The 27,938-nt window shown below is 44.4% G+C and overlaps 3 protein-coding genes across 6 annotated transcripts; 1 reads left to right on the forward strand and 2 right to left on the reverse strand.

The window, feature by feature from the left end:
• Positions 1–43: 43 nt before the first annotated feature.
• On the reverse strand, positions 44–8,077 carry LOC1280247 (apolipoprotein D). The gene is made up of 5 exons (XM_320076.5): positions 7,636–8,077; positions 770–1,030; positions 612–694; positions 445–540; positions 44–378 (listed from the first exon to the last, which is right to left on the reverse strand). Exons 1-5 carry the CDS (start codon positions 7,647–7,649, stop codon positions 197–199), a joined length of 636 nt encoding a protein of 211 aa, XP_320076.5. The 5' UTR covers positions 7,650–8,077; the 3' UTR covers positions 44–196.
• Positions 8,078–9,860: 1,783 nt separating this feature from the next.
• Positions 9,861–10,948, reverse strand: LOC1280248 (lopap). Its single transcript, XM_320077.5, has 3 exons — positions 10,600–10,948; positions 10,340–10,527; positions 9,861–10,275 (listed from the first exon to the last, which is right to left on the reverse strand). The coding sequence occupies exons 1-3, from the start codon at positions 10,869–10,871 to the stop codon at positions 9,974–9,976; spliced, it is 762 nt and encodes a 253-aa protein (XP_320077.5). The 5' UTR covers positions 10,872–10,948; the 3' UTR covers positions 9,861–9,973.
• Positions 10,949–13,308: 2,360 nt separating this feature from the next.
• Positions 13,309–27,371, forward strand: LOC1280249 (P protein). Of its 4 annotated transcripts, none has more exons than XM_061656928.1 (10): positions 13,309–13,439; positions 14,993–15,279; positions 21,831–21,943; positions 24,018–24,198; positions 24,296–24,716; positions 24,829–25,308; positions 25,381–25,496; positions 25,561–25,699; positions 25,768–26,687; positions 26,756–27,371. In XM_061656928.1, exons 2-10 carry the CDS (start codon positions 15,206–15,208, stop codon positions 26,838–26,840), a joined length of 2,529 nt encoding a protein of 842 aa, XP_061512912.1. In that variant the 5' UTR covers positions 13,309–13,439; positions 14,993–15,205; the 3' UTR covers positions 26,841–27,371. The 4 variants fall into 4 exon arrangements, with proteins under 4 accessions (XP_061512912.1, XP_061512913.1, XP_061512910.1 ...); XM_061656929.1 differs by having other exon boundaries at positions 13,310–13,439; positions 14,990–15,279; XM_061656926.1 differs by lacking the exons at positions 13,309–13,439; positions 14,993–15,279 and adding an exon at positions 18,581–18,759 and having other exon boundaries at positions 21,518–21,943.
• Positions 27,372–27,938: the final 567 nt, after the last annotated feature.

The following is a 27,938-nucleotide window of genomic DNA, read 5'->3' on the forward strand; positions in this document are numbered from 1 at the left end:
TTTATTTCTCAACTCATTTATTATGAAATTAATACCATTAGAGTATTCTTCTTAAATTATTTATTTCCTTACACACTACCAGTTCAGCTTAACCTAACAGAATCACGATGATGATAAATGAGCAGTTATCAAGTCGCGCACATTTCGACATCGTTGCGGCCGAAAAAATGCTTCTCCACCCCGCCTACTCAAGGGCTCAACCCTTGACGACGGTTTTGTACACGCCCTTGCTGACCTTCACCAGCTCTTCGCCGCAGTTCTTCTGGTCGGTGCGCGTCAGATACGCACGCGAGATCTTTGCGCTGTCCAGCACGGCGTACGCCTTCTTCATCGTCTCAATGTCCGGATGCCGCTTGCGGGTCAAAATCCATGCTACCTCTGCGAAGGGAAGGGAGGAGTTAATAAGCATACTGGAAGATCTTTTGCTATGTAAAATTCACTCACTAGCATTGATAAATCCGCGCAGATCCGAGCACGCGTAAACGACGGCAAAGGTCTTGTAGTCGGTACCGACCACCCAGTACGGAGCTTCGACGTTAACTAGTACCAAGCAAACGAGGGGGGAGGATCATTTATTTGATTTTAGACTTATTTCAGCTTGCTTTACTTACATGGTGCACTCGGGAATCTGACCGCCAATCTGGCGGACTGAACGATACGTGCAGATCCAACGATACTGTTCTCATTGCCCGTTCTGAAAAGTGATCCCAAGCATGCATTCTTCAGTAATTAGCTCCTTCGGGGTGAAAACCGCACTCGTAATACTTACATGGAATTCTTCTGCGTGTTCAGCACACCGATCGTGCCGTCCGGGTTGAGCGAATAGTCGGCCGTTATACACTTCCCACCCAGCTCGAAGAAGAACGGATACTTTTCCTGCTCGTACCAGCGGCCCAGGTACGCGTACGTGTCGAAGTTCTCCACCACCGGTACTTTGGGGCATTTGCCAAAGCCAGGAACCTGGGCCTCAACACCGAGTAGCAGGAGTACCGCCAGCAGACCGACACCGATCCCCGCCCACCGTGGTATGCTTGAGTGAGGAGACATGGGGATGAAAAAGCAGAACATAATTGCGTTAATGCGTATGGTAACTGTCCTGGCAGAGCTGCTGGAGAGATGGAGATAAAGAGAGGGATGATTCATTTGGCCCTAATTGGGTGTCTAATTGTTGCACGCTGCGATGCATGTAACCTTCGTAATGAGTTGTCACAATGTGAAGAAAGTGCGCCACAGTTTCCCTTACGGTCACAATGATACCGCAGGCGTACGTTGCGTGTTAACACGCGCAAAATGCGCAGCAAAGAGAAAGCATGGCATGGAATGGCTGGGGGGAGGGGTTAATGCATGTCTCGTTGACCTTAATCTAGATGAATGTTTCATGCGTGATCTCGTGCTGGCATGCCCAATTTCATCCCAAAACCACACACAATGCCACACATCAGCCATCTTGATCTTGTGTGGGATGTGTAGATCTTGAAAGGAGAATTTCCCAAACACACGGCGGCATCGGCGGTGGCCGGCGTGCATTGAACTCCACTCCAATGATTGACCAGTTTTTCGTCATCTTCGAAGCGGTTTCGATGTTGGGCGGCATTCGTCACAGGTTTAAGGCGAGTTGAGTAACCTTGTTTTTTGGAAAGGAGGTGTATGAGGATATGTGGGGTAAGATGGAGGTCAAAAAAGAAGGTAAATTAGAGACGATTTACCACGGTGTAAGGCGTGCTGCAACTGCTTTTACGTCTCCAGTCCACACGTGCCCAAATACGGACCACAAGGTCAGATGGTTGGGGCCTAACCTCCCCCACCCTTCTGATTCTGAAAACAAGCCCTTCTGATGATGGATGATTGAACGGATCGGTCCATGGAAAACATGGATTACGCCATAACCTGTTGACGCGTTGCGGTGCGTATGGCTTACACTGGTTAATGGATTTGCCTGATCGAAGTTGTAGGCATAATGCGTACGAAAGCCATTCACACAGAAACCTCGAATGCACTTTTTAGATAGTGAGAAGTGCATCCGACGCACCCTTTTCGTACTACTCCCAAAAATCAGATTTATGGCGCAATCAAGGAACCACGCAAGTCATCGCTGCTGTCTTCACTTCCTCCTGCAGAGTCGCAACGTTCTCTGAGGCGTACATTTTAATTTGAGGGAGCTGCTTATCTGCGTTATTTGCCAAACCTGATGAATGCCGAAGAGAAAGAAGACACACACACACATACGTAAAACTGTGTTACGTTGGGAGCGTCGAACGTGCCGTTTCGGCTTTTTGTGCATCGTGCATGTGAGCGCCTGCGATGATGTTATGAAACGGAAAAGGAGGAAATTTAAAAGCTCTTCTTTGGTGTTGGTGCAGTCTTTCTTCCAAATTTCTTTTCCCATCTCCCGCCGTACGGTGGCACGTGTGGCCTGTGGGGGCATGCCGTCAACGCTGAACGAAAAGCGAACGAAAGCAGAGGTGAAGAATTATGATCCGCTATCGACCGAGGTTTGGATGCTGGGTGGAGCTGGTGGGTTGGCAGTTGGAAGGAGGCGATGATTTTGTAACGGACCAACGGACGTCATCGCTGTGATGGAGATTTTGGTTTTCGGCTGGCTCAAATAGCTTATCAAATAAAACAACGGTTCCACGTGTCTGCAGTATCGTGTTCGACTGTGGAACGCGTTCGGTGCATGCACACAACGGTCGATCGGAACAAATCAAATTTGAATGGGTGGGAGGGTGAGGTTGAGGCTCAAGAGGGGGCGTGTTGTCTTTGGCGTTACTTTGCTTGGCATACCTACTTATGCAATAATTAGGGAGGCCAGTTTTATGTGAATTGATTCGGTTCCTTCGTATTGGTGGGTATTTGGTATAGTGATCGGGAAGGTGATACCATCAGGGGTCAACCACACAGCGTGACGGATTTGGTTTGATGTGCCTTCGTTGTTTAACAAGCCATTTGGGTTTTAAAAAAGTAATGTGATGATCTTTGCAAGAAGTTGGAATTGTAATTATAAAAATAAAAATCGTGTGACTTCTTTTAATTAAATCTAAATCCCTGAAAGTGTCGAATTTGGATCACAAAAGTTGAGAAAGTATCGATACGCTATTATTTTCTTAATAATTCCTCGATCTTCAGCTGATCTCTCCAAACCCTAAGTCTTAATTAGCTAGAAACCAAAATGATTTTTAATGACATAGGAAACATTAAAATGGAACAGTGATCCATTTTACTCTGATGTAATAGCACAAGAAATACTCGAATAACAATCATAAAAGTTCCAAAAGTATTGATTAATTAATGGTCCACAATAATCTGAAGATCTAGACAGGTTTTAAGCCATACTAAAAAGACCCAAGGGAAAGAGATTCATAAAGAGGCCTTTGTGACTTCCATTACTTAAATGAAAATGGAAATTGATGAATTATAATTATAAAAGTAGTAAAAATTTTGATTCGGGTTTATCTTCAAAAAAATGTATCGATCTTCTACTGATCTCTGATCAAACTCTAAGTGATAATCAGTTAGAACACAAATGATCTTCAAGACCCTAGGCCATATTAGGAAATAATAATAATCTACAATAACAAGTGATTATACTCCGAAAACAGCGAGTTAAGTTATTCAAAGTACCAAAAGTATTGATTATGATGATATTCGATCTTCTGATGATCTCAGCCTCATCACAGAGATACCAAACCCATTTTCTATAAATATAATTGACGTGGTTTAGATTTACTCCTAACTGGAACCACTTGAAAACAACGATTTAGCATAAATATGATTATTTTCTGCAAAATCCTCTATCGTGTGAAGCATCAAAAACTCTACACTACGAAAATAACAACTGAAATGAGCATTCATAGCTTAAGATACATAAATAAGTAAAACAGTGTATGCTAAAAATAGTGATAGGAGTAAATTAGTGATTGCTGTTATTCAAAGGTAATAATCTTAATAAGACGAATTAGGTCCAAGTTTATACTTTATATCAACCTCTAATGAAATGCTTAGCTACATAAGGTATGTTTAGGTTAAATCCAGCTTAGTTCATCTGGTACTCTTGTAAGAGCAACTTATCATTCCATTTCTTGGTGTAAGATTTGCAGACTTGTTATGATCTGCCGGCTTTAGCCCTTTTTTCGAATGATGTCCCATGGGACCATGGGACAAAAGATAAGAGCAGAACCATGTTGGACCTTGTAAGAAGCCGTTTCATCTATCCAATAGACCTACAAGATCCATCAATAAACAGAACTAACTGATACGCGTGATAGGACCATCAATGAGTCACAAAGAGCCTGTTTTTCCAAGGGCTTATCAGCCCCAACGATCGCTGTAATCAGTGGCGGGTCAAGCCTCTCCGAGGCCCTAGGCGTAATAGTAGACGGGGCCCTTTTACCAAATCCATTGACAGGATGGGGGGGGGGGGGGGGGGGGGGGTGGTTGTGAAATGGTGTGAAATCATGCACTTTTTCTAAGTTTGCTGCAGTTACATTTTTTACTGAAAGCTATTGAGTAATACATGGTTTTGTTGTTTCACTGAATATTTGTAAAACAAATTACTGAAAATGCATTTATTTATTCTTTCAAAACGACATGTAAGTCAGTTTGAGCCTCAAAAGAAAATATAATGCGATGCCCGCTTGTTCGTGATGAACAAAAATTTGATTTGGGTAAGCGGTTACTTACAGACACCCCGATAAAATTTTAGGTGCATATTCGGCTTGCGGAATTAACGTTTTGGTTGAGAAAAATCTTCACACCACTTTGCTGTTCTTGCTGAAATTTCGTGGTAACCGTAAGTGCATACCAAATCAACAAACTTGTTTCGACAAAATACAGTTCACATCTGTATAAAACTTTATGAAACCCTTCAACAGCTTGCCTTTCTACCATCACTTCCTCCAGTCCACAATTTTGACTGGGGCCCCAAAGGTAAGCCGGGGCACGAGTTCTTAGTTTTTGCGAGATAACATAGACATAAGCCAAATTAAAAAGCGCACACATCGACATCGGAATCGATTCTTGAATGAAACCTCAACAGATAAAAAGAGCGTGCTTGGTGTCAGCCAATTTTTCTTGCTAATTTCTATGGCTACGAACCGTTGTGTTGAGATCGGTTCCGGTGAGCCTTTTAATGTCGTATGTCCTTGTAGTTTGCTCTTGTAACGGATTTTCGCTTTACCCAATTCGTGCGTTGCGTTCAATGCATTTGATCCAACGCTTTGGGTCAACGGTGATGAAATGATATTGTTTTGAGCTGTGGGCATGTATCGCAGCGTTCTGCGCTTCCAACTAAGGTAAAAATATTGCACATGTTAAAAAGGCAAATATTTTCTGCTTCTGATAGTAAAATGCTTCTGATAAATAAAATAAATATGCTTCTGATAGGTCTGGTAGTAATAGTAAATCTGATTGTAAACATAACCCAGGGAGGGAAAATGGGGGTATATTGGGTTGACAACACCAAATGGAAGGGGCCCCTCAATCGACGGGATCATCAACGGGCCCCCAAATGGCCGAGGCAATGGAGATTGTTCTTCGTATTATGGCTGTATATGGCTGTATGTAGATGCAGCTGTAACGGTTTTTGGTCTTTTTGTATTCGCAAAAATTGAAATAGTCGATAAAAACCATATATAAATGAACATGGTCCATAGGTTCCTTGAGTATTTTTATACCCTTCCCCCCCCCCCCCCTTCCTTCTAACTGAAACCTTTCCCATTTCCCCTTCTCTTCGGTCCACAAACTTGATGTGTTCGATTAGGATCAAGAATGAAAATTTTAGTTTTTGCATTAAAAGACACACACAATCCACTATACCAGGCCAGGAATGTGAATACCATTTTTCGTGTGAAACAGCTGTCTGCTTTCGGCACACAATCGCATAGCGGTAGCAGGGGCCCCGTATACAAGTACAGGACGGTTCATCCCAGCCAAGAGCGCACACAATGACATCGATTTAACCATTTCTCGAATGAAACCTCAACCCACTCAAGCACCGTTGACCAAACGACCTTCCTAGGCTTTTTAAAGCGACGCGAGCTTGGTGTCAATTTTTCCTGCTAATTTCTCCGGAGTTGGTGTATTGAAATTTTGTTTAGGGGCCTTTAAATTTTTGTCTGTGTATGATGTGTGCTTGTGGCTGTTGAAACGGGTTTTCTTTGTGGTTAAACGCAGCGTTCTGTTCTATGTTCCGTGCATTGGATTTTAGCAGCAAGTGTCTCCGCGTTTTTTTTTTGGTGAACTCGTGCACCGACCATCCACACCAAGACACCAAATGCACGGGGCCCCTTATTGACGGGGGCCCTTACCGACGGGGCCCTTACCGACGGGGCCCCTTCATCGAAGAGTCCACATAATCGTTGGGGCCCCGTAAACCACCTTTGAGTTTTGGCTTCAATATAGCTGTAACGGTTTTTTATCTTGTCTTCACGTAAAAAGTTGTACGTAATAGTGATAAAACATCATTTTAATATTAACATGGCCCAGATCCTTTTTGGACATATGAATACCACCCCTTCCCGATTTCCCCTATTTGTCAGTTGACCACAAAAGTTGAGTAGGGCCCCGCGTGAAAATTTAAAGTTTTGCGTTAAAAGCAGGCACGCTCCACGATCTCAGGCTTGAGATGTGAATACCATTTTTCGCGTGAAAACAGCTGTCTGTTTTCGGCACTCATCTGCAAAGGGGCAAAGGGGCCCCCAGACAAGCACAGGCACGTTTCATCCAAGCCAAATTGAAAAGCGCACACATCGATATCGATGGAATCGTTTCTCGAATGAAACCTCTACCCACTGGAGCACCGTTGCTTGCTTGATGTTAGTCAATTTTTCCTGCTAATTTTACCGGCTGCGAGCCGGTGTATTGATATTGTGTTTCGGGGCCTTTAAATTTTTGTTTGGGTGTGTTGTATGCTTGTGTTGTGTAACGGGTTTTCGGTGGTAGTTAAGCGCAGCGTTCTGTGCATTTCATTTTAGCAGCAAGTTGCTCTGCGTGGTTTTGGGTTTGGGTGTCTCGTGCCACCCACACCAGCAAAAATTGACGGTTTCTCGCTCTGCCCAATACTTTGCGCCAACGATGATTTGAGCTGTGCGCGCGTGTCGCAGCGTTCTTCGCTTGCGACTTTGGTGCAAGTATCGGCAGATTTCTTAGAACATTAAATGTGCTGCTTTGAGTAGTATGGGGCCCCGGTTTTCTGCAGTTCGGGGCCCTTGACAAAATATAGTGAGCGAAGCGATGGGAAAAATGAATTAATTAAAAATAAGTCTTTTTGAAATAGATGGTAAAAGTCCCATCCAGGGAGGGGGGGAGGGGGGGGGGGGTAGATTCGATACGAAGTCGAACATCCACAAAAACTGGGCCCCCTCGATCGCCGGGGCCCCTGGCGGCCGCCCAGTCCGCCCACCGTTTAACGCGCCACTGGCTGTAATGTGCAAACATCATCTTGATAGCTTTATAAACAAGCACCAAACCTTTGCCTGATATCTCTATCATACCGCCTTTGATGGATATATTTCACCACATCTCAAAACTCACTCCAGCATTTGCACAATGACGCATAACCCCGAACACAAATGTAATTATTTAGACATCACCCACCCAAAAACCTTAACCTTGAGTACCGTGCCAGAGGTGACATACCGAATGGTGGCCATTGTATACGGTTCTGGATGAATCTCTGAACGTTTAGAGCACACAAGAATGCCGGTTTTTCGTTCGTCACTATGGTAAATTGACTGTTTGTTCACTTTCGGCTGCTGCTGCTGCAGACGGGCAATTTGTGTTCGCAGTTGGTTGCGATCGCGTCAATAGCAAACGCAGACGTGTGTTTACAGCCGATCTTCTTCTATCAAGATGCTGGAATAATCTTGCCGAAATTCCGAACTTTGAACTTCAACACAACACAAAATGCACAACCACTATTTTACGTGCGCACTTATTTTTTCCGTTTGTTTGCTTTTTTACACTCGCTTCGTTACTCCCACTCCACAGCTTCACACAAGTTCCAGACTCTCAGATAGGGGCACACGCGTCGATCGACCGTTCGCGTGTACGTCTCGCTTGGGAATGAACGCTGCACGCCTGCTGCTGCCGGAATTTAGCCTCACGTGGCCATATGCGTGGCGCTGACTGGTTCGGTGGAAGGGAACCGGGCGGTGAGCGTCTTTCCCTTTCTCCGAATCGTTGCTCCTGGTTGTTGCAGCAGCAGCAGCAGCAGCAACGAGACGGCAAAGAAAACAAGGAAAAACATTCAATCCGAAGTTCATTTACCGGCCGTACGTTGGCCAAGAGCAAACCGCAGATTGACCACACCACCAGCTCTTGTAAGCGGCTTCCTTTGGTCGGGTTTTCTGATGAGCTATTCTTGCAGGTGTGGCTCTAAATTAGCTATCCATCAAGCAGCAAACACAAAGGTAAAACAAAAAACAAAACACATCACGCTTAAATCCTTACCTTACATTTCGTTTTGGGGCGTTTTGGTTGCGACGCGACTAGAGCAGCTTACGAAAGGTATGGGCCGTCGGGCAAAATACTACTGACCCCGTAAAAAATGAGCCAAAATATAAATGAACAGTAAGACACTGTGTGGCAGTGCAGCATAATTTGGCACCGTCCACTACAAACCCCCCCATCCCCGTGACGCAGGTTGTGGCGCAAGATCAACTCCCCTGTCCCTGTTTTGCGCAGCTTGCGTGTCGCGCATGCTTTTGCTGTAGCATAATTGTTTTAGCCGTACATGTCGCCTGTTTTTTGTTTTGCTTTTGTTTGTGTGCTACTATTCTTCCTTAATGAGGACAGTTTGGTACCGTTTATAAAATGTTTGAACTTGTTCGCCACAGGTAATTAGGGAGCGAAAGAGCGTTGTCGCGGGATGTCGCGTACAGCTGGGCTGCAGCGTTGGAGTTCGTCGCCTACTACTGTGACCTATTTTTATTTTATTTTTTTGCTGGATGTTCTGTACGATCATTTAAAGCTAAAGCTCAAGCAACGAAGCCACCCAACGCGTGTTGCAAAATAGACAGGACAGGAGGAAAGTGTGTTTATTAGTGAGGTTAATGGTTTAACGGTGGTGTTTGTCGGTTCGGTTCGTAAAGTGGAGAATAACATTAAGTGAATTTTCTACGCAGCAAAGTGGTGGACGAGAAAGGTTCAGATTTCACTACGCCCTGACATGGTGTCTTGGTGAACTATTCTCTTCAGGTATCTGCTGTCTCTGTCGAGCTTAGATGATCTGTACGTCCAGGTATAAAAGATAACCCTATTTCTGTCAATTGATTTACGCTCCGCTAATCCGCTCGTAAACCACAAACACCAACTACATTCGATTTTATTCGCTTTTTATTGACTCCGATTCGACTCCATTTCAACGACAACAACATACTGTGCCGCTCTAGGCACTTGAACTCCTTCACCGAATGATTGAACTTCAATAATGTCTCACAGCACTGCGTGATCGTTTTCTCGCTTTTCTTTCCGATGCTGGTGAATCATTGGTGTTGTTGTCTTCGAAATGCACGAAATGCTGCCCCGACTGGTAAACTGGTTTGTTTACACCCGCACCATTCATTCGAAAGCCCCATGAGCGGGTGAGCGAGCGTACAGAAGGTGCGCGAAAGGAAAAGTTCAACGCCAACCGAAGAGACGAACGGCCAACGGAGAAAAGGGTGCGCGGTTTAGTGACCTAGTTTCTCCCGGTGTGTCGTTTGTAGTGGGGAGGAAGCGGTGTCGAAGCAAAAGTCGAAGGTGATCATGAACTTGACTGGCGCTGGATGCAGCTCAGGCTGGAAAAGATGGATGGGACTGCTGCTGCTGCTGTGAAGCATGCAGACAATAAGGGCATGATCAATGGGAATGCAGTTTAGAAATATTGGAGAAAGTGTATCATTTCTGTTTATTAACTAGCTTTATCATGAAGGCAATAAGTTATAAGTTTGTAAATAAATATGTCGAGACAATCGTACATTGCGTCAATCTGCTCTCAATCATCCTCTAGAACGGGATCAACTGGGACGGGAGGTTTAGGCCCTACGGCAAAGATGTCACTCCGTAGTTGCTGAAGATCTTCCTCACTTTGCACGATGACACCTTCATTGCGTGCAGCTTGAGTGCTCGGTTCAGTGGGATCAATGGCCGGTTCCGGTGGTGGCAGTGTCACGCAATCCTCCTGCTGCGTACGAATGAAGAACGTACGGGATATCTTGTACTTGTCCAGCACGCCGTAGGCTCGCTGCAGTACTGGTCCAGCGGGCAGTCGTTCTCGGGCCATCATCCAAGCAGACACTAGCAAAGAATCGGGTTGAGTTTTTTGCAGATCATAGTTTTGTAATATTTATAGTGAACTTACCAGCATGTCCAACAGGTCCAAATGAGCTGCAGGAGTAAAGCACGGCAAAGGAATCGTAATCCGTGTCCAGCACCATCACCGTCGCGTTGTAGTTGTACGGGAAGGAGGTGTACTCGATCTGGTAGCGTCCTTCCTTCGACTTGCCACCTTTGTCCATGACACCGGAGATGATTCGCTCAACGCCATTGCTGAAAAAGAGGGTCACATACCATCATATAACGATTCTCCATTCTACTCCAAGACCTCTCCCAACTACTTACAATCGATTGGTGTACGCATTGCGTACGTAAATCTTTCCATCCGCTCGCTGCTCGTACGTCACCGAAACACACTTGGTGGCGACCTCCGTCACCGTAAAGTACCGCTCGATCTCATACCAAGTGCCCAGGAAGCGCGTACGATTGAAGCGTAGAATCGGCGAGTAATCGGGACACGTGCCAAAGCCAGGAATTTGCGTGTGTACCACCGTCACGAGACAGGCCAACGCTAACACGCCAACCACCCTACAGGCCCATCCAGGTGCACCGTTCATTGCTCCTCTTCGTTCTTCAAACCCGTTCACAGCGATGCGCACAGGACGCTTGTCCGGTATCGAATAACGTTCCCGACCTGCCAGACAGCGGGCTTTTATATTTGTTTTTAGTTCCACGCCGTTCCTCATCATCTTCCTCCAGAACTTCAGTGTTCCACCTTTCACCCAACCCACGGACCGCATGGCGGTACGGTTCAAACGAAGCTCCTCCCAGCTCGCCCAGACGCTCCCAGATCCAGAGGATGGTGTGAGGTGCTTTCTCAGGGGAGTGTAGTGTCTTGTCTTGAACTGTCCCGCACGGTCGATCCCGGCACAATATTCTCAATCGGCGCGACACACCTTTGCGCTTATGGAATTGGGCCAGCAAGCTCATCGGGCTCGTCAGCATTGTCGGGATCGCCCGGGCACCGGTTCAACCGATCGCCCCTGCAAGCCCCGTCGATGTTCGACAACGGCATAAACGCTTCGATTAAGCATGCCCGATAAGCGGGCCCGATCGTTCGTTATGATTGCGAAACTGGATCGCAAAGCGGGGAGAAAACGGAGACGACGGTGTGTGTGTGTGTGTGCGTGTAGGGAAATGATCGACCGGTCTCGGGCGTTTTCATAAATCTTTACCGCCGATTGTGTGATCGATTTTGCCGCAAGGAAATTAATTGTTTCCGGGCGGTGCTATCGATTAGGGACGGGCGGTTTTACAGCAAATGATTCGTGGGAAGGAAGACGGTATGGATTAAAGCTTCTCAAGTCGTTCGTCGTGGTGCGTTGGGAAAAGCTTAATATCCGCTAGAGGGCATCGTGTGGTGATATGAGCTGATTGTAATATAATGTTATTAGTACTTTTAACTTAATAATAAAACTAGCACACATTTAAATTGTTATGTATCACCTCATTATTAAATAACATAAAAGGAATGATCAATTGTTTGCTAAGAAATGTTTATTTTGTAACAATATTTTGCATATTAATTAATTTTATTTCTTAATTTTATTAATTTATTTAAACCAGGTATGTTTGCCGAACCAAACAACCCCTTGCATTATTATTTTTAATAATTGGGAGGGTAATGTCATGGAATAATTATGCCATAATTAAATATGCTTTCTAATAGTGTATGAGAACTTAATTCGAAAAGCTTCAAAAAATGATCATAATTTAACAAAACGTGATTTTTGCATCTTCTAGAGCTTTAACTCTTATTGCTTCATTCGCCATATATTTGCGTTGTTCAGCTTTTATTCAGCCATTACTTCAATGGAGAAGTTCATTCATCATGCGTTGTGTTCACCCGTTTTATCAGTTGGGTATATGTTACAGACAGGGACGTACCTTTGTTTTTGCTGGTATATAATTTATGGGTATTTTCTTTAATAATTCATTTTTTTATATTATTTGTTGTTATTGAATCTGGCGGTGAAAGTGACATAAAAAACTTTAAAATTAGTATTAATTATTGCTGAAGCTAATGGAAAATGATTTACTTTTTTTCAACAAGGTCGTTGTTGGGTCACTATTTTCATAATCATTTTTTTCATAACCAAACAATATATCTGGACAAAATTTCATAATCCTAATTGCCTTAACAACTCAAATAAAGTGCTAGCTAGTTATATTTTGAATAATCAACGAAATTATTAACTTTAAAAACACACGCTTTTCAATGAACTTTAATATTTACATACTTCTAGGCATCTGGCCACCATCGAAGAGTAATCTTTATTGATGTAATCTGTTTCAAAAATAATAAAATTTGATTTAAACCTAAATAAAGTTAACACTAGAATTCAAAACCAAGCTAATGTTACGAGAAATGCGCATTGCATACCTTTAGGCGTATAGTATGGATTTGGCGAAGGGGTTATTAGCAATACCTTTAGCTTACACTAAAGCCTTTTAGTGTATGGAATCATCCAATTGATTTGATTCAATTAAAATTTCGTTTTTTTTCAAACATCAAGGTATATTCATTCAAATCAAGTCTTATTTTACACTTTACGCTCCGTAAAACTTTACCATGTAACTGTCCGACTTCCATAGTGCGTACGAAGCACTCACCGCCTGGAAAAAAGGGATTCTGCGCTCAAGAAGGGCAAACCTATTCCGACACACGTTGCCTTTCCAAACAAAGCTCCAGTCACCCATACAGCTACGTTCATGGAATTTTGTGTGCGTGCGTGTGTCCAGACAGCATGCAATGTAATGTGATCCGTTGTAAGCACCACCAAAGAGACTAGCAAAAGCCCAAAGAGAGAGAGAGAGAACAAGAGAGCGGGAGTATGATTTTCCCCGAAATGTAGAACCACAGAGACCGAGTTGGACACTGCAAGACATTTCCAATCCCTTCCCCTACCTTTTTTTCTGAACGCGCTCGACATGGAAGGCCAACGACCGTGGCTCGTACGGGCGAAGCTTTTCGAAGCCCAACCAACTTCTTCAGTCGCTCCGTGGTACCTGTAAGGGAAGGATCCATCCGTTCCCGATCCGGCTGGGCGGACCATCATCTACTCATCGGCAATTCCCAGATTCTGTTGTCCCGCACTTCCGGGCGGAAAGTGCGGTGTTTGAGGGTGAGCATAACCTACGGTAAGCAGAAGCACGGTACGGCATGTACGGTGGAGTCTGCAGCGACGAAAATGTGACATCGTTTCACAGTACAGTGCGCGTTTGATCGAATTTTTGGAGCGGGCGCGGGAGCAATTACTTTCTACGCCGTAGCGCGTTGGAATGACAGTTTTTCACCCCCCGTTCCCGCCCTTTTCCCCTGTGTCGTGGTGGATATTTGTGCGTGTGATAAAAGGATATTCGTTTCCTGTGGTGTCTACAGTGCCGAAAAATGATACCCTTCGACCTGGAAGAATGAAAACCGCTGGTGGTTTATTTTGGTGCAAGCAACCATAACACGCGAGAAGACGTGTCTGCAGAGGAAAATGAATGTGCTCGGAACTCAATACAACAAGCAAGAAAAAACAAAACACGGCGTCATGTAAACTTTCCGGCGGGATATACATACATCAGCTACCCGTACGGTCGATAGTAAGACGAATCCATACAGCTGCGAATCCAATAACGGATTATCCTTTCTTCACATCGCATAGGGAAGGTGTCACCATTCTCCACCATTCCTGTGTGTTTTTGTTTGTGTTTTTTGTGAGTGTGCTGTGTCGATAGTCTAAGCCCCATTTGGTAAGTTTTTCTTGGATTAAGCGCACCGTCTTGTGGTGCGATTTTGCAAAAGGGGTAACAGTACAAACAGAAGAACTGCCCCCGTTGGCTTCATGTGGGTCAAAACCGTGCAAATCCTTTACTGCAAGGGCGCAAGTTAATGAGGCGATGCATACCGCAGCTTACGCTGGACAGCGGATCAACAGATAAGTGTAATGAGGTGACTTAGTGCCGTCCTATTTTTGGGTTCCTGCCGACACCCGCCGAGGATGGCATGAAAACGCTTCCCCGCGCGATGGACTGGACTTGGATGACTTCATGTGGTTAATACTTATTGGACTGGATTCTGGCTGGGTGATAATTACTATCACCCGTTGCGTATCGAGTAACGATGGGCAGCTGCTGATGGGACTTTATTTATATCCCCCATCAATGACTGACCGAAGGCGCCAGTAGGGTGTCCGTTCGATTAAACATGTGTTTGATTGATCGGTAATGAATTGTGTGTGTGTGTATGGTTGTGAATGAGACTAGAAGCTACAAGGAGAGACAGACGCGATGATGTGTGTTGGGTGTGAAAAGTCTATCGATAATAGATGAGTATTGTCTGGAGTGTTTTTTTTCCTGAAGTCACGCGTTGAGCATGTGTTTTGGTGGAGCTTCATGAACATTTTGTAATGTGTGGTTCAGAGATTGTGTTGAAGGTCACGAAATCAATACTGGTGACAAATATTGAAATTAAATTATTGGTAAAATAAACGATTCCATAATTAGTGTGTTTTGCTTCCATTTGTTCCCTTGTGGTTTACAAAACGCCTAAAAGTATGCAATCAATTTTGTCATTTTTATTACAAGGCTACACATCGCAATGGTCCTTCGAACCGGATTTGGCCCTGTATCTTCAATATCATCAATCCAATAAATAATGATTACCTATTAATTTGTGTCTTTCCAGCAGAATATAAAGCGACAGCTTCAAAATGATGAATTGATCATTTAATCAAACACCCACCACTGCTCCAAGCAGGTCACTACCAGCTCTACTCAGGACAAGCAACGCTTACATCAGCAAACATATCTAACGTGCTCTAAAGGTTAACAGAAGCTTAGAAAAAAAGACTCACCCCCCGAAACCGGCTTCAAAATAGCGGCCACAGTGTCACCGATCAAGATGCGGCTGAAAACCGCACGGAAAAGTTTCCGGCGCCACAAATCAAAGACGGCGCTCGATTTTCCCCAGCCCAGGTAAGGTGGTTAGGTTGGCACACACAGGCACCGGCAGCATCGATCGTTTGCGCTGGACCGTGGGACGGCTACGGACGGTTTGGTGATGATGCTACAGGTTGAACGCGGTGTCGTGGACGAGTGATGTTACCACCCGTACTTGAACTTTTTCGTACCTCGGGTGTGTTTGGTTGGTTGGTTGGTTGGAGGGGGATAGAACCGTATGTTACAAAGGGTGGCAAGATTTGTGCTCTACGATAGTGTGCGATATCGCGATGACCTGTTGAGGGAGAGGGAGAATTGCTTTTTCTAAGCGATAGAACGGAGTGCATAATTTTGAATTGCAATTGTTCTGGCAAGGTGATAGGTTTATTTATCGTCTGGCAACGGCGAAGGGTTCGGGAGGGTCTTTTTTTGCAAAACGGGGTCTGCGAGATTGCAATCAATTTGATGGAAATGCTAATGCAACTAGCGCTAAGTGAAGTGTCGCTTTTAATGGCAACGAAATGATTGAACGAGTCGTAATGGCGTTTAGATAATAATGGGAAGTGTCTTAATGAAGCTTGAAATGCTACTTCTATTAACTTGAAAAAACCTTATAATTGATATTATTCAATCAACAGATAGAACTGCTGCACTTATTTTATTCCATTTCATTACCACCAAAAGCACAGTTCATTTTCATTACCAAACCAATCATTCCCTCAATCATTCGGTGCTCTATTGTGCATGCTGGAAACTAAATGCACATTGCCCCACCATGGGCGGAGAAGAATGGGATTTAAATATAGAACAAACGCCATCCGCATAAGGGCAGCGCCACAATCCATCATCCGTGGGACGGCCGTCCGATGAATGGCGTCCCTTAACGAGGGATCCGTGTGGCAACAATTCATTAACATGCACCATGCATCATCATCATCATCATCATCATCATCAAATTCTTCTTCTTCCATTCCTGTTCAGCACAAATTATTAGTTTGGGACAGCAATGGTACAGTATTTGCCCGGGCCTGAATTGAGATAAATTAACAGGCTTAACAAGACTGACGCAACAGTTTGTCTAGCGCCGCGGTGGAGGGTAGAGAAATTTGTCTACTTATTAACCAAAGCACATTACGGATGCCAATGGTTTGTGTGGTTGCAGCACTTAAAACCCACTCTCGTGTGCTCCTACCCGGTGTGCTGATAAGCCAGAAATCAATAATGCGAGTAAAACAATAAACACCGTGAGCGCTACCGTGCGCTTACACCTGCTGTTGGCAATTGCTATGATGGACTTGCAGCTCCAGGGAGCTCCACTCCACTCTTAGAGGATTATCCTTGCCAACCGGCTAAGTCGACTCGACTCGTCGGCACAGAATCGGCCCCCAAAATCCCTGCACAACCCCCTCTGTAAGCGTACACCAAGTGATTAGCTTGTCCGGTACGCCCCGGTGTGTCGTCCTTTGGTATGTCCAGAAGCAGAAATCCACAACCACTAAACCGGAGTGTTTCTTTTCAAATTGGATTTCTCAATTTACAGAACCAACTAATTTTACCATAAAACCATGGCCCACCGAATGGTGGACCCTTGTCAAAGCTTGGCAGCCGAAATGTTAGCATTACTTTTGTGGGAAGTTTTTCCAATCTTGACGTGTGTTTTGGGTTGAGCGTTTGGTGTGCGCTGAATCTGCAAGGAATGCAAAATGGGAAAATGAAGTTTTTAATGAAGTTATATGTTCTATCGAATGCGTTGAAAAGGGTATTGATTGATTGAATGTGTTGTAGATTGGGTTTTTTGTGGTTTGGTTTATCAGAAACTACTGCCAACACAAGATGTGACCCATATGGTCATGTCTTTTAATATTAAATCTAAATGATTTATGCTCTCAGAATGCTTTAAATCTGTAGAATAATTGTTGAAAAACTCTGATCAAAATAGTAACAACAAAATATCAATACAATAATGAGAAAAGTCGAGTCATTCCCATACTTTTTATTTTGTTTAATTTGTTTTACATTTTACATAATTTTCTAGTCTTTGTTAGCATGCTGGGTAGATTTTTCGAAAGAATGGAATTAAATTTGCTTGTCAGCTAGTCTAAATTTACATTAATATATGTTAATGGCTGATTTTTTATTTTTTATTAAATTTTTTATTAAAACTATTTGTTCCTTTCTAAGTTGATTCGAGCCAATTTGTTTTGTAATATTTTTACTTTGTATTAAATATAAAGGCTTTTATTTTCATACATGATTATTTTTGGAACATGATATGAAAATTAAAATTATAATGTAAATGAATATAGTCACGTACAAATCGTTTTAAATATAAGTTGATATAAATTAAATTCATTTCAATATTCAGTAAGCAAATAAACAAGGAGACAAAAATATATTGAAAATTACATTAAATTCAACTAATACGCTTAGTAATGGGAAATATCTTTACCAAATTTAAATCATTTCAATGACTATCGACGTTCAACGACAACCTTGAACGCTTATCATGAACAATCAGAGCTTTTTGACTGTAAAATGACCCACTACCGAAGAAAATACAAGTATCCAAAATTTAGTTATGAGGCTATTTTATGGAGATTTTAATACATTATCATACCCGTTCTGCACAGGTTTAAGTTAAATTTAAACCCAATAAATTTGAAAAATACAATAATTACGTAAAATATTATTGCCATTGAAACAAATATTTGAAACGTATCTTATTTTTTTTTAATGTGATAAATCGGCTGCACCTACCATAAAGACTGCAGAATCACCCTGCGTGCAGTGCTCTTACTTATTCGGACGGCAAAGCAAAACACAGCGTTCCGTTCCGGTCATTTACATTCGCGGCAAATTTGTCCCTCATTTGCTACAAACGTGTACACACCCTCCCCCAACACCCACACACACACACAGAGATTTACACCAATTTGGCAAGATCTCACGCGCCAAATGTGCACCGGCACCAGACATCGCAAAACCGAAACGCTGTGTGTCCAGCTAAAGAATCGGCGTCATTGGCTGGGGGAGAAGCGCTACATCCTTGAAGGATGGCCCAAGCGATTGCCTTCTCTTACTCGCCACTCCTTTCTCTACGAACCATGCCAAACCGGCCTGGGGATGGTTTACTACTTACTCTAGACACCTAGAATCGCGTACTAAGTAGACGGGCGCGCGCGCGCTTGCGATCGCTTGGTGTCGTATGCGAGGAAGCTGCTGTTTGGCCGTGGTGTTGGTGTGCTTCACTTGTGGCAATGCGCCGTCGCTGTACGTACATTGGCACATACACACAAACACACACACACAGAGTAGAGTCATCCAAACGGCCCCCGAAAGCCATGCAGCACACGTTTTGGCTCAGTTCGGATTGAAGCGCTTGTCACGGCGCACGCGGTTTTTCCTGCTACTGGGAAACGGTCGGGGCATTTTTTGGCGTTTCTGGTGGCGACGAGTTTTCCAGCCCGAAACTCGGGTTACTTTTAGTGTGGTTTGTGTGTGTGTGTTTGGTTTTTGGTGAGTGGGAAGTGACAAACAAACAAATATATAAAAAAGACGGTTGCAAATTAAATTTAAATATATGTTTCGTTGTGCAAAAAGTGACCTTTTCCACCACAAAAACACCCAAAATGACTGTGCTGTTATCACAAAAAGAGAATTCAAAAAAGGGAACGACGTGAAACGTAATTGATGTAATTTTCCCCATCCCACGCATGCACAGGTGTCGGAGCTCCTTATCAGCCGAGCGATAATAAGCAAAACACACACGAAAATCGCACCCACGTATGCAAATATTATGCGTGAAAAGTGCAAAGAAACGGTCCTCGTTTCCTCTCTTTTTGCGTGCTTTTCATCTTTGCACAGTTTGAAGTGCTGAAATTTTCCGACCATTTTTCCGTTTAAGATCTCGTATAGCCCCACACAGGGCAACAGAGAAACCAGAGTTTTTTCTTTTGGTATTGAGTTTATTTTTTTCAAAGTGAAATTTTTGTTATTAATAGCATACCGGTGTGGACGGAACATACCATCATCATTGCTTACGACCACCTTCGTGTGTGCGTGTGGCTGTGAGTGTGTGAACATTTTTTTTAATCTCTCTAATACGATCGTAGTGAACCGATTAGGACCTTTTATAATGTGTGTGATAAATATGAACACAAATTAAATGTGTTTCGTTCAGCAAACAAAAAAATACGGGAAAGCAAACCTTACATTTTATCAGCGTCAATCGTTGGGCCAATCTTAATGCGCGAAAGAAGATACAGGCACGCGAGAGAAGGTCAACCTCCTTTTCGGTGATTGTGGTGCGTCCTTTGAAGCGCGAAGGGTGCGAAGACCACTCTCGTTCTCATTTTCTAGGTTAGGGTCACACACTCTAGGGCAGCACAGTGTGTGTGGTGAGTGTGTGTCGATCAAGGTAGGCCGGGAAGAGCAACCGCCGATGTTTTGACGTGTGAAGTGAGATGTGAGCGGTGTACGATCTTGTAGCACTCTCACACTCACCACCAAAAAGCAGAAAGTGTGTTGGTATTTGCAAATTAAGAGAGAGAAAAAAAATACATGCGGTGAAACCAGAATATTTATTAAAACAAAATGTAAATATTTCTTTCGGCTTAATGGAGATGTTTCTCGGCAAGACAAGTTTGCAATCGAGCGATCTTTCAACGTGGACCAGCTGTTCCACACGCGCAGCCACACGATCAACCGTCTCGATCGAAGTTTAAGAGGTGTCTAACGGAGTTGAGAAACCGGCTTTGAGAGTATAACTAATCACCCCTGCAATCTGTTTGCAGTTTATGGCTGCTTTATTGATATTTTGATGGTTTGGATTGCTTATTAAAAAACAACGAAAAAAGATATGTTCGACCACCACCATTATCGCCGCGAATGATCGGCGTTAAATCGTCCGGCCGTTACTTTATCATTGTCAGCGGACAATTGAAAACCACAATTTCAATGAGACTTTTAACAATTGTGCCAATTGCCTGCACGTCCCGTTCCTTCCTTCCCCCCTATTTTTGATGATCCTGATCCGTTGTTAATTCGCGATTTAATCGGCACATCAGCTATGCGCGTCCCTCACGTACGGAATGGCACTGTCTGCATTCTGCACCTCCCGCGGAGGCCGATGGGTAGTACATTACTCTGTTCCTTTTTTTGCTTGCTGCCCCATCTCAGGCCTCACCCCTTGACAACACTTTATGTGCACCATAAAAATGAAGACATTATGGGTGTACCGAGCGTATGTGGCCGCACAGCGTTATGTGGTCAAGTGTTTCGCAAGATTCGAAGGAAGTGGTGTGTGCTGGAGACGGTTTCGGATTGCGCTGGAGCTGGTAGCTTGTAAGCATGTGGTTAAGAAAGTAGTTTATTGTAGAAAGTATGAACTTGCAGGTTTTTTTAGGCAACTTTATGGAAAGTGTAATACTTCAATGGTATTGTCACAATATTCCAAGGCTTTAAAAACATTGAAAGCTGTCTTCAAATCAAATAGGTTTAATTTGTTTGATGTTTGTGGGTTTGTTTCTTTGAATCCATTTAATTTTGATTGACAGTAACATGAAAAGATATTCCAAAAAAAGTAAAGTAAAAACAAACACTCTGCCTTATCCTTCGGGAGGCAAACAGATTCGTTTGGCGAACGGGAAATCGATTAAAATAAAACAAACAGTACCAGAACGCGCCGTAGCTTTGCACCAACTGACAGCCCTTCAAAGCGCCCTCTTCTGTTTATGCTCCCAATTCGGCAAACGGTTGTTTCCGCTCCGGAAGAACTGCGCAATGTTCCGCAAGTTTGCAATAAATTCCCACCCTCCCTCTATCCTTCTAACAACACTAAACGAACCAAACCAGACAAACCAAGCGCCAACGTCAGCATAACTTGAGACATTGGCTCGTTGGCCAATTTTCGCCAAATCGTGGTTTTATTGCCGATGGCCGTCTTAGTAGTGTGATGTGCTTCGCATAGGCGGGCTTAGCCCGGGCAGAAACATCATCGATTCTGGGCGTCATCAATTTTCCCGCTCCATGATGTTTACCGAGAAAAACCCCTCACAAAGTGAATGGCTCAGGCTTCTAACAGGGCCGCCCCGAAGGACGCCCCCGAGGACGAAACATTCTGATAAGAGAAGATTAAGACATTAAGGCTGTTTGAGTATGGCATATCTTGTTGGGTGAAGTGGTTCCGGTGAAACTCATCCCGACTGGAATTTTGGGGTTTTTGGGGAGGTTTTCCGAACATCTTGTAAAAAGTCTTGTAATCTCAATGAAACAGTTTGTCCTGAAACGTTCGTCTCCAAAACACGTGTGTTTTCAAGTGCGTTATTCGTTCGTGATGAGTGCATAAAAGCCCTTACCCCCCCCCATCCAACCATGAACTATCTGAACAATCTGAACGTCTTCAAACGGCGGCGTAACACCTCGTCCACCGACTCGTCATCGGCCGTCTCGTCGCCGGCCAGCCCGGCAACGATCGATGCTGCCGGCACATCCGCTGGTGCAGCTGGCAATGAAGCCGGCACACCGCGGCGCAAGAAGACGAAGAAGAAGAAGGGCCGTAAGCGTACCATTTCCGTTGTTCCCATCAGCGAGGTAACGGAGGCATCGCTGGAGCTATGGCGTACGCTACCACCGAAGATTCGGCACGACCCGAGCATGGTGTCCTTTCAGCAGGTTGAGCTGGAGCATGCCCGACTGCACGGTAAGTACAAACACACACTGGGAGGGCTTCACTTCACACATACAAAGGCCGTTAGGGGTAACGGATGGTCGATGGAGCTATTATCGAAGCTATTAGGAACCATTACCGACAAGTTCAGTGTAGTGTATTGTGTTGTGTGAGAAGCATTGTGAGTCTAATCGTTTCCACCTTCACTTCATCCTTTAGTAGGATGAACCATTCCTGGGGATTAGTTTCCTTTCCAAGAAGTTTGCTTTCTTTCTCCATTTTGATGTACCATTGGAGAGCTGCATGTTTGTGTGCACTACTTTTTCAAGAGTCACGTCATGTAACATTCCGCCCCAGATGCTCTTTTTGATGGAGAGTTTCTGCTTGTCCCTTGTTTGTTGTCCCACCCAAACCCACCCATTCCAACGACAAAAAGATTCAATTTCAATGAATCTCTTCCAACGAGCATTTCTCTGTACGAAGATGAGACGCGCTTCGGTCCTCTCGTCTAGCATCGGTGAAGTGCCTCTTGTGTTGCATCTTTTGCCCTAGCAAAACTGGCCCGGATGCAACTACGCTCAAGAGCGAAAGACGGATGGCTGACGGTTTGGTAAAAGTGTTTGCAAAGTGTAATGGAAATAGAAATGTAGGACAAGCGTCATTTGTAGCGCGCTCGCTTGGGTGGTTGAGTTTGTCAAGACGCACGGATAGGGCAGCAGTAATCGCATTTACAGCCATACATTGATTGGTATACGTAGATTTATGGAGCTAGTTATGTAATGATGGTACAAAATTGAGGACGAGAGTGACATGGAGGGATCGTAGTTTGAGTCCTGGACTTGTTATACAGAGTTTTGCACTATTTATTCAATCATAGCTAAATTTGTGCATTTGTGGTATTGAGAGTAATGTTAGTGGTCTGAAAAGAGATCTCCAGCAGGAGAATTTCATCCTGCAATAGATTTAAATTATAGAATGCTAGGCCTAAATGATCGTAGAATAATTGGATTTTTCAAATTTCAACCTTTTTGCAGATTTAATAATTTAAAATGCGAATAATCAAAATCATCATTAAATGTTCTACTTTAAATTTCATTTAAAGAAGCAGTATAATCGTAATTTTCAAACTTAGGAAATCTACTAAATAATTAAATAAAAAACTAAACCAAACTACAATAAATTAAATTACTCATTTTTTGTGCGCATTTTGGACTAAATGTGAAACATTCGACTTATGTGGAGAATCGAGGCACACTAATACCTTCCGAACACATTAACAGCGTAATTCGGGAGCATTCTGTACATTATTTACACCAAATCCGCACTGAGTGAGGACATCAGATATTGACCAACTCATAAACATCAATTAACATACAAATTTACCTTATAATTTTATCAAGATCAAGTTCAAGATCAAGTTCCTCTCATGCGACGTATTCCATTTTAAGCTATAGCATGAATACTGTAATAAAACCGTATCTACCGAAAGAATCTACACAAAAGACCTTTGCCATCGTATAGTACACAAAATCCAGCTATTCCCAGTGTGCCCTCACACACACCAAATCCGATTAGAGCGCTCTTAATCGACACCAATTGCGGTCGCACACGGCACGCATTCTAAGCCGCAACGGAGATGATCTTGATGAAAGCGAAAGTACGGGGCAACGGTTTAGGCCGAGCTCATTGCGTTCCACGAACTCCTACTAAAGCCCACTTGACGTCGTGACATTTACTAGCAGTAACAGACACACACATATGCAGAATCGAGGAGCGAAAAGACCACACGATTCCACGATGAACTTTCCAGCTTCGGGCTGGAGGCCTAGAAGAGTTGATTGATCGTCTCCCGGTGGTAGGGCCGGCCGTTGTGCAAACGACGGTCAAACGCGATCGTGTCCGCTTGTGGGTCGTTATTCGATACGGTCCGTACGCGATATGGTTACTGGCTGTGAAAGTGATATCATTAAGCGGAGTTAAACTATTTGTGGTTCGGCTTTTACGTTCTTCCCCCCTGTTTTGGCGAACACGTGGCCTTTGGAGTTGTATGATTTGTACACAACGATGGAAGTATGTTGATTTGTTTCCGTTTCGTTCCGTGTTCAAGGTGACTGCCATGAGGATTCGTTTCCGGAAATTCAAGGACTGGAAGAGGACGACGGCGAAGAGGACGAGGACGACGAGGATGAGGAAGAGGAAGATGAAGAGTATGAGAACGAGTTCATCACCATTAACGTTACCAACGAAGAGGGCCAGGCAAAGGAAATAGGACATGTGAAGGAGAAAAAGTAAGTGCCATTGATGATATCAATTTGATAGCAATCAGTTGCCATTGGAAATTAGCAAATAATGCTTATCATCGTATTTATTCATCCGCAATAATAGAGAGATTCCGAAACCACACGTTCACCACCTGGCTGGGCATTACATCGGCAATATTACTCCGCCGAAGCACGACGATATCAATGATACCGGGCAGACCAATCTAGACGAGGACCATCCGTTCCGGAAGTACTCGAAGATTATCTGCCTGTTCATTACGTGGCTGCTGATAATGTCCTTCATGGTGGTGAAGGACGAAAAGATGGTGGAACCGAAGCATCTATCGATTTCGCCCGGCAAAACGAAGGCTTATATTTTGCCACATCTACCACAGAGCACCCGCATCAAGGTGACGCTCGAGGGCACGTTCTTGAGCGAACCTTACAGCAACATTACTGAGCATTATCTGGAGGTGTACCTTCAGATGCTATCGTCCACGCTGGAAGGGAACTCTTCCGATATTTACTCATCAAGCTCGGCCAAGGTAAGACAATTGTAAAGGTTAAAGTAAACTTCTGATGACATGTGACTATCTTTCTCTCTCTCTCTCTCTCTCTCTCTCTCTCTCTCTCTCTTTCTCTCTCTCTCTCTCTCAGAACATCAGTGAATCCTGGTACATCCCGATCGTACACCCGTACCTGTTCGATAGTGCACCGATCGTGAAGGAGCAGCGTCTGTTCGACATCATCGATAGTAATTACGAGCAGCTGCATCAGACGAACGGTGGCCTGGTGAGGTTGATGATCCGTAGCAACATTCAAGCGAGCATGCCCATCGCCATCCGATACGACCAGTCACCGGTCAATCGGGACGTGGGCGTAATCTACGCCGCGTTTGTGCTGATCTTCCTGTACGTGTTGATCATCTGGGAGATTGTGCACAGGACGTTTGCGGCGGTGATTGCCTCCACACTGGCTATATCGATCCTGGCGGCACTGAACGATCGTCCAACGATGGAGGACATTATTGGGTGGATTGATGTGGAAACGATACTGCTACTGTTCTCGATGATGATTTTGGTGGCGATCCTCGCTGAGACGGGTATCTTCGATTATCTGTCCGTCTACATCTACAAGGTGAGGGAGCTAGAGGACGATTTAATGAAAAAGGAGTTTATAATAATAAATTCTTGATTTCTATGTGTTCAGATAACAAATGGCAAAATATGGAGTCTTATACACTGCCTCTGTCTGTGTACGGTATTGATCTCTTCGTTTTTGGACAACGTAACAACCGTGCTGTTGATGGCTCCCATCACAATAAGGTAGTAATGACTGTAAGGAAGTGATTGGAAATCATTTAAACATTCTCTCTATCTGTCTTGACAGACTTTGTGAGGTGATGGACATGAATCCGGTACCAATTTTGATGGCAATCACAGTGCATGCCAACATCGGTGGCACTACCACACCGGTTGGAGATCCTCCCAACATAATCATCACATCGAATCAGTATATTCTGAAACACGTAAGTCGAACTAAATAATGCCCTCAACTTTCGACACTAACACTACACTCTTATCGCTATTTCCCCAGGGAGTTACCTTCCTTACCTTTACCGCTCACATGCTGGTCGGCGTCATTATCGTCGTCATCACCACCAACATCCATTTGCGCATCATCTACAAAAACATCAACCATCTCCGGATGCACGAGCCGAAAGAGCTGAAGGAGCTGCGTCGCAACATCAAGGTGTGGGAGCGTGCCGCCGGCAAGATCCCGCCCTACTCCAAGGATGCCAACATCGTGCGCGAAACGCTCATGAAGAAGGTGAAGCTGTTGCGCCACCAGTACAAGAAGAAGATGACCAAGGGTACCGTCCCGGAGGATATCTACCGATCGACGCTCGAGGAGCTGCAGCGCGAGCATCCGATCAAGAACCGGCCGCTCCTGATCAAGTCCGGCGTTGTGTGCGTTTTTATCGTGTCGCTGTTCTTCCTCGAGTCAATTCCCGAGCTGCGGCGTCTATCGTCCGGCTGGGCCGCTCTGCTTGGTGTCGTGCTGCTGCTGATCATCTCGGACAAGAACGACATGGACGCGGTGCTCTCGCGCGTCGAGTGGCCAACGCTACTGTTCTTTGCCGCCATGTTTACGCTGATGGAAGCGGTCGAGCGGATGGGACTGATCGATTGGATTGGGCACGCGACGGAAACGATCATCCTGTCCGTGTCGGAGGATCTGCGGCTTGCGGTAGCGATCGTTATCATACTGTGGATCTCGGCCCTGACGTCCGCGTTCGTCGATAGCATCCCGGTAACGGCCATGATGGTGAAGATTGTGGTGGCGCTGTCGGAGAAGGCGTATCTGGGCTTGCCGCTGCAGCCGATGGTTTGGGCGCTTGCGTTTGGACCGTGTCTCGGGGGCAATGGTACGTTGGTCGGTGCGTCCGCAAACGTCATCTGTGCTGGAATTGCTGAACAGCATGGCTATCGGTTCAGCTTTATGGATTATTTCAAGTGAGTAGCAAGCTTGTTGGATGTCTTAAGAAGACGATGCGCTCATTTTTTCCTTTTCTTATCCACAGACTCGGATTCCCGATCATGCTGGTCAGTGTGCTGGTCACTACCGGGTACCTAATAATGGCCCACGTCGTCTTTGCTTGGCACTAGGTCCGGAACGGATCTAGCTACCTCTCTATTTTGGAAAGTAAAAACACCCCCCTCCTCCTGCGATCAGACGATCGATGCAACGAAAAGGATTGCAAATATCCCCGTGTTTCCGTGTTACAGTGTCCAGTTCCGTCTAACTGTCGTGTCTTTAGGTTGGTACCCCTTTGTCTGAAAGAAACAAGTCAACGTCCATGTACAAGAGACATGGTTTACATCAGCATCATCATCAGACATCGGTTACCGTACGTCTGTTTCTTACTTGTGTATTTTTAGTAGCGAAGCGAAAGGAAGAGAAAATATTATGAACGTGATTTAAAATCTAAACCCCACATCCGGATGCGGGAGAAATTTGGCCAATTTATTCAACCCACCGCGTTGGGTTGGTGTATTTTTGAGATGATTAAGCGAGTTTGCTTCAAAATGGGCGAACTTGTTTTTGGGTTTTCCTTTCCGTTTTTGTTGTTGTTGTTGATCTTTGATAAGAAATGTAAACAACAGTTTTAGACGCAAATAAAGACGAAAGAGGCAAGAGAGGATATTTTTAGCCGGCGTTCAAGGAAAGAATGTGCGTAATTTCATTATTGTTTATAATAAATGTATGGTTTTCCTTTGCAAATTGCCATGTGGAAAATGATGGAAATACTATGCGCAACAGTATGTAAATTGTCTTCCCGCATCAGGTGTTACGCGTGCCGGTCAGCAACGGTGTGACGTCAATGAGTATTGGTTGGATTGGTCGGTGGGATTCTCTGGAACGTATCCGATCCGTGCCGGTGATGAGTGATGTTCCGGCACCAAGGGGGACGAGAGGTCATCATCCCCACCTAAACACGCGCTGTTTACGTTGGCAAATGGGTGCAAAATTGAAGCGATGTGTTTATGATTCCATTGGCAACACAAAGCAGCGACTTGGCGTGGTCAGTGCTGAAGGAATTATGGGCCGCTGGTGCTGTTGATGGGTCGTTGCGGTGTAATAATATTGACCTGTTTTTATTACGTTCAGTTTAGGGGGGAGGAAGGTTAGCTTGCGGGCGATCTGATTGATCTTCTTTTCTTGTTATTTTTGGCGCACGGTCACGCTAACCGTAACTGACACTT

Source organism: Anopheles gambiae, chromosome 3, assembly GCF_943734735.2.
Source record: "Anopheles gambiae chromosome 3, idAnoGambNW_F1_1, whole genome shotgun sequence".
Taxonomy (NCBI): domain Eukaryota; kingdom Metazoa; phylum Arthropoda; class Insecta; order Diptera; family Culicidae; genus Anopheles; species Anopheles gambiae.

Bases quoted from the DNA above. Each gene is read 5' to 3' on its own strand.
- LOC1280247 (XM_320076.5), bottom strand. The intron at 695-769 runs GTAAGTATTACG...ATCACTTTTCAG, and splicing joins AACACGCAGAAGAATTCCAT to AACGGGCAATGAGAACAGTA. The intron at 541-611 runs GTAAGTAAAGCA...GCTTGGTACTAG, and splicing joins CAGATTCCCGAGTGCACCAT to TTAACGTCGAAGCTCCGTAC.
- LOC1280248 (XM_320077.5), bottom strand. From the start codon at position 10,871: ATGAACGGTGCACCTGGATGGGCCTGTAGGGTGGTTGGCGTGTTAGCG. The intron at 10,528-10,599 runs GTAAGTAGTTGG...CCTCTTTTTCAG, and splicing joins AATGCGTACACCAATCGATT to CAATGGCGTTGAGCGAATCA. The intron at 10,276-10,339 runs GTAAGTTCACTA...ATTCTTTGCTAG, and splicing joins TGGACCTGTTGGACATGCTG to TGTCTGCTTGGATGATGGCC.
- LOC1280249 (XM_061656926.1), top strand. From the start codon at position 21,616: ATGAACTATCTGAACAATCTGAACGTCTTCAAACGGCGGCGTAACACC. The intron at 21,944-24,017 runs GTAAGTACAAAC...TCCGTGTTCAAG, and splicing joins GGAGCATGCCCGACTGCACG to GTGACTGCCATGAGGATTCG. The intron at 26,688-26,755 runs GTGAGTAGCAAG...TCTTATCCACAG, and splicing joins AGCTTTATGGATTATTTCAA to ACTCGGATTCCCGATCATGC.